Source organism: Agrilus planipennis, unplaced genomic scaffold, assembly GCF_000699045.2.
Source record: "Agrilus planipennis isolate EAB-ADULT unplaced genomic scaffold, Apla_2.0 scaffold41, whole genome shotgun sequence".
Lineage (NCBI taxonomy): Eukaryota > Metazoa > Arthropoda > Insecta > Coleoptera > Buprestidae > Agrilus > Agrilus planipennis.
Window position 1 is genome coordinate 1328482 of NW_020442445.1, and position 9725 is coordinate 1338206.

The 9725-nt window shown below is 35.5% G+C and overlaps 2 protein-coding genes across 2 annotated transcripts in view; one reads left to right on the plus strand and one right to left on the minus strand.

Annotated features, from left to right (window-relative positions):
• The window catches only part of LOC108733576 (protein transport protein SEC31-like), a 260375-nt gene that overhangs the window by 81685 nt on the left and 168965 nt on the right, over positions 1 to 9725 (plus strand). The gene's annotated exons all lie outside the window — the stretch shown is intronic.
• Positions 4230 to 9725, minus strand: part of LOC112906388 (neurogenic locus notch homolog protein 2-like) — a 95850-nt gene continuing 90354 nt past the window's right edge. The window contains exons 2-12 of the mRNA XM_025980395.1: positions 9256 to 9371; positions 8940 to 9192; positions 8458 to 8700; positions 7685 to 7938; positions 7260 to 7620; positions 6830 to 7195; positions 6260 to 6763; positions 5328 to 6197; positions 4972 to 5265; positions 4894 to 4911; positions 4230 to 4237 (exon numbers count right to left, since the gene is read on the minus strand). Of these exons, the coding sequence (XP_025836180.1) occupies positions 4230 to 4237; positions 4894 to 4911; positions 4972 to 5265; positions 5328 to 6197; positions 6260 to 6763; positions 6830 to 7195; positions 7260 to 7620; positions 7685 to 7938; positions 8458 to 8700; positions 8940 to 9192; positions 9256 to 9371 (3287 nt within the window). The remainder of the gene's footprint in view (positions 4238 to 4893; positions 4912 to 4971; positions 5266 to 5327; positions 6198 to 6259; positions 6764 to 6829; positions 7196 to 7259; positions 7621 to 7684; positions 7939 to 8457; positions 8701 to 8939; positions 9193 to 9255; positions 9372 to 9725) is intronic.

The window sequence follows — 9725 nt, forward strand, 5'->3', positions numbered from 1 at the left end:
TTTTAGACGGTAAAACCTTCACCTCAAATGAGGAGGTCAAAAACCTCCTCGATCAGTTTTTTACCAGCAAAGACCAAAAATTTTATGAGCGTGGAATTATGCTACTACCAGAAAGATGGCAAAAGGTGTTGGACTAGAACGGTCAATATATAATTTAATAAAGTATTTGTTTATAATACGAAAACTGTCTTTCATTTCCACAACAAAAAACGAAATGACTTTCCGAACAACCCTATATTTTAGTGGGACATTAGAAATTTACCTCGGCATTCGACTTCACCGTCTCCAACGAATCCTGGCAAACATTTGCATAGGAAGTGCGCGGGTAAATTGCAACATTCGGCATTTTGAACACACCTTGATACTATAGCGGGATCTTCACATTCGTTAATATCTAAGCGAGGGAAGAAAATTATTATTATTATTATGCGTACACTTCGGTATCGAACGAGTGATTACCTTCGCAATGGAATCCGTCTCCTTGGTAACCGGGGAAACACGTACAAGAAAAACTGCCAAGTGTGTTGGTACAGTGTGCGAAAACGTCGCAAGGACGATATTTACACTCGTTTTCATCTAGAAATTATAAAAAGGAATAACTGAATTGATCATTATAGTTATGTCTTTTGAATAGGGCATTTAGGGTTTTCAAAATGTAACGTAATTAGCGTTTAATTAACAATAATTTAAATTCTTACCCGGAACTTCACAGTTACATCCACCAAAACCATCGTTACAATGGCATTGATGGTCTAAACAAACACCATTATGGCATTCTGTTCCATCTTCTTTTTGACAGTCGTCTGAAAGTCGAAATAGACATGAATTTTTGTTGGGTTTGCCAATAAAAAAAGGATTTCAAGGAAGATTAAGAATAACTAAAAGTATAATAATTAGTAACTGTGCTAATTATTAATTGACTTCTTTTCTTGATGTGCATTTTGAAGAAATATTGTTGATTATGTTAGTAAAAATTCATAGTTAACATGGAAAACATAGATAAGTAGAGGTTTCCACTCAAAGCAGAATCAAAACCACAATTTTTTTACCACAACGTCCTTCTTTATTATATCGCTTTATACCAAGTATTATTATTATTATGTGGTATACAATCTGGCAGGAAAACAAATGTTAAAGACTTCCTTGATTTCCGAGATTCATTTCATAAAATTATCGATAATAAACAGAAAATGCATTGTGGTTGTCCTTTTCGAAGACGTGAAGGAATATAAATAAATTACTCTGATAGATTATTTTACAGTACATCTAAAACGTAAAGATACCGTAGACTTGTCTCTAACATTATTATTGCTAGATTATTTATTCTGAAAATACATATATTCGTATAAATAAATAATTTAGCTGCAGTAACTACTGTTGACGATTAGGTAGAATAACAGAAAATAGTTTGGATTGATTTAAAGTTACGAAATATCTACGTTAATTAGTTGATGTTCTTTGAATATTTCATTAAATGGCAACAAATCATCAGTCCTAAGAAATAATGATATTAATAACAAATAACAAAACTAAAAAGACGCCTTAAGATAATAGGTATATAGTAGTTAGCTAATTATATATGTATATTTCTGTTAATTTGTAAAGCATGCAAACAAATTTTAATTATAAATGATTGTCTGGTAGTTGGACACCCAAATTTTGTTGAAAAAATGTCAATTAAGTTTGAACTTACTTGTGCATTTCAGTTCTCTTCGAAGTTCATCAGAACCTCGAAAACAGTCCGGTCTTCCATCGCAAAGTTTTGATAATTCGTATAATTGTAAAACATCAGTCGATTCGTTTACTTGACAACCAAAATACCCGTCTTCTAAATTAAGGAAAAATATTTCTCGTTTTATACCAAACCCAATTCCACCGAAGGATTGGGCCGTCTGAAATAAAAGAAAAGGCAATTAGTCTCAAATATGATAATAATAGTTAAATAGGTTGATTCGTACGATAAAGGCGCTACAAGGGATCAACAGATGCAGATATTTTCCGACAATCTGGCATTTTTTTCTTTTGTTTTATTGAATTTTTATACGAAATAAAGTATTTATTTAGTTGTACTTTTGGTGTCATAAAATTCTTGTTTCCGTATGTGGATATATTAGATTCTCGCAAATCTATCTACAAGAGTAAGTCAAGAGTCATAAAAATGTGACAGTAGTAAAGACAGAATAATACATTAGCCGTTATTATTATTGTTCCTTAGAATTTTTGAGATAAAGTGATAAACACTTTAGAACGTTATGGAATTATTGTTTACGACCATTCGATGTATGCGTCAGGACTTTTTCTTTTTCACGGTAAAAGGTATTAGTGAATGTATGTATTTCCGTTTTCATATTGCTTGTGAAATAACGTGAGGTGCATCCCCAATGTACAACTTCCGTTATTAATGATTAGTCATTCTTTAACACTTCAATATTAAACAGTCTAAATATAATAAAAACGGGAACAGTTTTGTATTTTAATAGACACAAGTAGTATTTGCTACTAAAAGTAGTATTTCTACTGTTTGACAAGGCCAGACTGCCTGTGGCGTGCTGATGAGGACCATTACGATCTCCGTTTGATAAATTGTTGATCAACAACATACTGTTTCTTAAAAACTATGCTATACTTGTAGAAAAGGATAATAAACTCTGCATTAAGTATTAAACGAATAGTAATATAATGATTAAGGGATTTTTGTAATTATTATTAATTTGTTGTTTTTTTTTTTTTTTGTTTTAAATTTACTACAAATGGTTATTGTTTTACGTAGTATACGAATGGGAACTAGTTAAAGAGACTTTCTATAACAGTACCGTAGTGTTCCACAAACTGAAAACCATTTTTTCTTTTTTGGTGAAAATTGCACTATTAATTTCTTGTTTATTATGTAATAATGTACTAGGTTACAGTAACTATAGGCCAGTAGGTATAACATTTGGTAGATTTCTAGGAAAGCATAGATACATACTTAAAAATTATGTCACGTTTGTAACGTACACGTTTCTAGTAGGTAAATGAAATTAATGCATGTACACAATGGGAATAAATAGACTTACTATGAACTATTTTAACGGTTCGAATTGTAAAATGTAGATCACTTAAAATTCTAGTGAGTGCACATGGTAGGTACATATTTAAATGGATGTGACATCATATTAGTGCAAGTCAAACACATGTAAATAACTAAACAACTAAAAGGTGTTTTTAATTCAGCTTTGCTTTTGTTTGGGAATAATTTTTGGAATTGTTATATTCATAAGTATTTGGACTTAACTAAACGTACTACATATAGCTGACTGATTAAGAAAGATTCCTAAATTCCGAAACCACAAATAGTAATTCATTGGGTTAATTTTTGAGAAGAATGATTTCGTTTTAGAATATTCTTTTCAAGACGTTGACAGTACATCGCCATCTATTGATGTTTTCTACTAACTGCAATATTTTAAATGCTTATTAAGGGTCTTATGAAGGTATCTAGCTATCAGGATGGTAAAACAACTTTTGAGACACGAGAGGCTAGTTAGAAACATGTTAGAACAGGAGTAAAAAGGAGCACAGGAATACTTAGACTAGATTGCTGTACCATAAATGGCTTTTCTAAATTTGTGTCTTTAGTATTGTACAATTATTTTGTTTTGTTTATGCCAAAAAAGCATCTACTCTTTGTAGTAGGCCATTTTTCGTAGCTCCTCGAACCCCAAATTGTGTGCGATTCCAGATTAGAATTACAGGACCTTTACACATAGTAATTTTCTCCGATCTGATCATTACTTACAGTTACAATTGCAGTTATTAATTGCCAACTGACACTGCATGTACCGTATACATTGGTGAGCAGTTACGCATTACGTATACTTATTTATTTATGTATGTAATGTGTGGAATGTTAAGTCAGCTCAGCGAACTTATTTAAAATTGGAGGCGTGAATGCTTTTCTTGCAAACATGACCATTTAAGTAGATCGCGATTTAATAGAGGGCGTTGACGTACACCGGAATTATACCGTACTACTGGAGGCAGCTTGTCAACGCCTACTAAGACATGTATACGTCGTAAGGATTATTATAACGTTCAAGGATAATACCACACAGAGGTCCTTTGTCTTAGGAAGATGTAGTAAATAAGTTCATCTACGGTTCGGGCGACAAATAAGGGCAGTAATAGTAACATAACAAATATATAAGTATATATGTAAATTAGATAGATGCATGTATCTGTTATAGAAGTTATATGACTAAAATAAAAAGGATTTTGACCACATAATTCCCATTCACTCCTTGGTAAATTTGCAGATACAAAAAGCTCTAAACTATTCAGGTGAACATCTAGTTCTTTAACATTGTACCAAAGCTTCCCTCAATTTTTATGGGTTTTGTAAAGATAATTATTAAGTCATTGATAAAAAGCGAATTTAACATGCTTTCTTACTAACAATACTGAAAATTTATGAAATAGAACAGCTTTTATAAACAAAACTTCAATTCGTTATTTATATATTAAAACTGTTACACCAGTAATAGACATTTTTAAATAATTTCCGTACTGTATAATTCATAGGATAATAATGGAATTAATATGTATGTCTAATTGCAATATTGTCTATAAAAAAATTTCTAATTTTTGATTTTTAATATTGTTAACAAGAAAGGATGCTGAATTCGCCTTTTTATCTGGATAATTAGATGATTATCTTGATAAAACTCATAAACAACCACACGTTGGTATATTAAAAAATAAGTGAAAAAAATATTTTGTATAAAGTTACACGAAAATGTATCACGAAACGGCGATGAGAAATGTAAAAGAAATGAACAAAATATTTGAAACGCTCATGTTTAAGTTGTGTAGCGTTTTGCTTTATTAGAAAAGACATTTGTAAAAGAAGGNTACAGCCGGGTGCCGTTATTGCTGTTTATTAAAAAGCAGTCAGTATTCGTACTTGATTTATTATTAAATAAAATAACTTACGTGGCATGCAGAGAATATTTGGATTTCCAATAAAATTGAGATTGCAAACGCATTTGTTGGAACCCTGATCACAATGAGCCCCCACTCCACATATCACGTCCTCGCACTTTTGTTTACATCGTCCACTTACGCAGACGCTCGGTTCTGGACATGGATTTTTAGGAGAGCAGATATCTGTTGTACATTTTCCTCCTGGAAATGGATTTCCTATACTTCCTTCTAAGCATTTACAAGTCGGTCCCGAGCTTGTCACTATACATTGAGCACCATCAGCGCAGAGTACTCTGTCACAAACTAAAACAAAACAATTCTGGTTAAAATTTAGAAAAATTTACTTTCAGAAATGCTGTACATACGTGATACGCATTTTCCTCTGCTGTTCTTTTTGAATCCATCTGCACATTGACAGTGTGCGGCATGTCCTTTGGCCTCGCAATAGGATTGAGGGCCACAGTCCTTTGAGTAGCAGGGATTCACGCAAGATCCGTCGGTACACTTTAGAACGTCGGCACAATCTCTATCGGTAGCACATTCAGTTTTAGGTTGTCCAGGAAGATCTAGGATACATCCTGACTTGTATGGATCTCCCGTCATCCCGTGTGGACATATACATTTATATCCTCCCCTTTCATTTAAACAGTGAGCTGCATATGCGCAAGGTTCATCGATACATTCATCGACATCGACGCATCCTCGTGAAGCATCTGCCTTGAATCCTGGCTTGCATACACATTTTGGAGGATCGGAGGGTATACAATCTGCATTCAAACCGCAAGGATATCGTTCGCAAGGGCTGTTACATGAATTGTCGTTTGGGTCTGTGAAAAACGGCACTGGACACACGCATTCTCCTGGTTGTATACATTTTTCATTAGGGGAACAGTCACTATCCAAGGAACATTGCTTCTGGGCAGGTGAACAGATCCCCTTGTAAGGATCACCGCTGTATCCTGTGGGGCAGATGCATTTGTACGATCCAATACTGTTGATACATTCTGCTCCATAACCACACGATTTGGTCTCTGTACATTCGTTAACGTCTTCACAGGAACCGTCTGATCTAGTTCGAAAACCTTTTGGGCATGCACAATAGCTCACCCCTCCAGTTATAGTTATACATTCGGCACCGTGCGGACATTTTTCGTCTTTAGAACAGCCAGCCAATACACAATTTCCATCTACCAATTTGTAAGGTGCTTGACAACGGCATTCGGGGCTGTTACATTCTGAAATAAATTTATTTTAGAATCTTAAATGTACGCGATGAAATCAAATAATAAGACATTACCATTGCATTCTAAAAATGGATTTCCATTAAAGCCGGGTGGACATTGGCAATCGTAACTACCAGGTAAATTTTTACAAATGGCATTAGGTCCACACGTGGGTCTGTTCAGCTCGGTACATTCGTCAACGTCTCGACATCTACCTGTTTTCTCATCTCTTACAAAACCTTGTACACAAATGCATACGCTCCCACCGAGTGCTCCATCTTTTATGCATTGTTCACCAGCTGGACATGGTTTCGCTGCAGAACAACTAAACGGGTGGATAATTTTACTGCATCCTGTTCTGTAGGCATCTCCCGAAGTTCCTCCAGGACATTGACAAGTAAAACCTCCTGGTTCATTTTTACATATCGCACCAATTTGGCAAGGATTATTTTCGCATTCGTTAATGTCCACGCAACCTCGTTCCGTTTCTTTGTATCCGGATTCACACATGCATTTCGCAATCTGATTTATTAGCATACACTTTTGGTTTGGTTCGCATGACAAAAATTCGCACGGATCTAAAATAAATTAAACATTACTTAGGTGTTTTCAATGGGCCGTTGTATAAGAGGAATAATTCTTACGACGACAATCGTTTCCTGTATTTGGCTCAGGACAGACGCACTTTTGGAATTCGCAAACTGCATTACCGGGACAATCTGCTTTTGATTTACATGTGACAATTTCATTGCACCTTGTAAAGGGGTCCGGATCTGGCACCGTTCCTTCAGGACATTCGCATTTAAACGAACCTGGAATATTTTTACATACTGCTCCTTGACCACATGTGTTGGGTCGAATACATTCGTTTATATCCTGACACTTGATCAACGGATTGCCTGAAAATCCTTGTCGACAGGTACATGAAAAACTGCCAGGTGTGTTGGTACATACACTGTTAGTCCCACATCTTCCATTTGGTCCAATGTTTTTATCGCATTCATCAATATCTGGTCATTGGATTAAACTTATTAGCAAATTCATCAGGAGGATTTTATTTACAAAATAACATACCGATACAACCGGCAGAAATGTCACTGGGATTGAACGTCCAACCATCCTCACACATACAATAAGCTTCTTGACCTTCCGGTTTACAATAAGCGTGATTTCCGCATTGAACATTATCGCAGGGTGCTTTGCATTGCATCCGTGGGGGAGCGCCTACATAGCCGTTTTCACATTCGCAGTGAAAGCTCCCTAAAGTGTTGGTACATATTGCAAACTTTCCACATGGTTCTGATTCACATTCATTAACATCTACGCATACAGCACCCTGCGGTGTAAAACCTTTTTGGCAAAAACATTGATGGTCTATACATTCAGCGTTATTGGTGCAATCGTAATTCGATTCGCAAAGGACACTAACATCTCTCTAGAAGAAGACAAATTTGTATGACTTAAACCGCTTCTAAACTGTAATAAGGGTAATGTTGTACCTGTTCACAAGCGATTTTTGGTGAAGGACTGGCTTGAAATCCTTGCGGACAAATACAATTATATCCTGGTTGAGCATTCTCACAAATTGCATGTGCTCCACATGGTTTCTCTAATGCCACACATTCGTCTATATCGGTACATTTTTTGAAAGGATCGCCAGTGTAATCCTCTTTACATGTACAAGTGTAACTTCCAACTGTGTCCCTACACACAGCGTTTTCTCCGCACGGATTTGATTCGCATTCATTTATATCTGAAGAAAATTTCAAGAAATGCGACATGTTCATCGGTAACCTATATCATTAACCGAAAGAAGAAAGACTGCAAGAAACAGAACAGTGCAGACAGACAGGCCAATCATTGAAGGACATAATTTCGTAAAACCTCTGAAAGTCAGATGAGATGATGCAAAAGAAAAATAACATAAACAAAAAAGAACCACCACGTCAATCTACAAAACGTATTAAAATAATAAATAATAAGTATAATTCACAGTAGTAAAAACGATACCAGAACCTGAAAACTACAGGGATCTAGAAATTAATAAACATATCTAATAAAGTCTACTTACTACAAGTATAAGGTATAAACGATACTGAAAACAGTAGTACCTATTAAAACTGAAAACTAAGAAGGTAATTTATATACTATAGGTATGCAGTTAAGAATACATAAGTAAGTTTGGATACTGTTAATAAAGCACAGAAGCAAATTTTAGAAATTGTTAGGAAGCAGTAGTAAATATATTTCGTGCAATACATTGTCAACTAACTTTCACAAAATTGCTTCCCCTCTCCCGTAAAGCCTTCTGGACAAATGCATTTATATGTCCCGGGCATGTTAATGCATTTGGCATTAATACCGCAGGAGCCCAAGCTTCCGCACTCGTTGATATCGACACATTCTTCAGTCGCCTTTCCAGTGTATCCATCGGGACACAGACATTTGTAACTTCCGTTAGTGTTTACACATTTAGCGTTACTGGCACAAGGACTGGATTCGCATTCGTTAATATCTAATATAAGTGTGTTAATGCCTTTTTTTATCGCATCAGTAACAATAAATTAATACGTAACATTTACAACGCTGCAGTTAAATATATATAAATAAATAATTTATGGGTATATACACGCGAAACGAATTCTATGAAAGAAGAAAGACTTTCTAAAGAAAGAAAATCAGTCTTCCGCTGTAATGTTTCTTTTGCTTTGTTGTTGTTGTAAAAGTTTGTCTGATTTATATAAGAAGGAATACCTGAACAGCCAACGTGGGGATCGCCGAAAAATCCTGGAGGACATGTACACTGAAAGGAGCCGTCTAGATTGGTGCAAAGTGCGTTGTATCCGCACGGATTTTGGAGACATTCATTGACATCCCTGCAGCCGGTTATGTAAGCATCCCCATCGTATCCCGGCGGGCAACTGCACTGTTTTCCTCCTATTAGATTAGAGCAAATCGCTCCTGGGCCGCACGCTCTTTGATTTGAACACTCATCAACGTCGAAACACTACAATTTTAGAAAAATTAATAATCTTATATGCTTCTAGGAGTATACCGCATTATTTTGTACCCCAGTTCGTGGATTTCCTGTAAATCCTTCGGGACAAACGCATGTGTAATTTCCAGGATAATTTTGACAAAGTGCGTTAGCACCGCAGGCACCAGGTTGCGCGCACTCGTTTATGTCTGCAATTAATTTTATTTATTATACGATGTAATGTATTGGGTTGTTCGGAAAGTCATTTCGTTTTTTCCCGACAGAGGATTTAATTGTATTCTTTTGCATCCAACTTCACATTTAAGCCGTATAATTTTTATATGCTTTGAGAGCTCAGTTTTTGGTTGGTGCCCTTTTAAATATGGAGAGCGATAAGCAGCATTTTCGACATATCTTACTGTTTTACTACAGAAAGGGTAAAAATGCTGTTCATGCTAGAAAGAAATTGACTGATGTGTATGGAGAAGGTGTGTTGACAGTACGCCAGTGCCAGAACTGGTTCGCTAAATTTCGATCCGGCAATTTTGATGTCGAAGATGCAC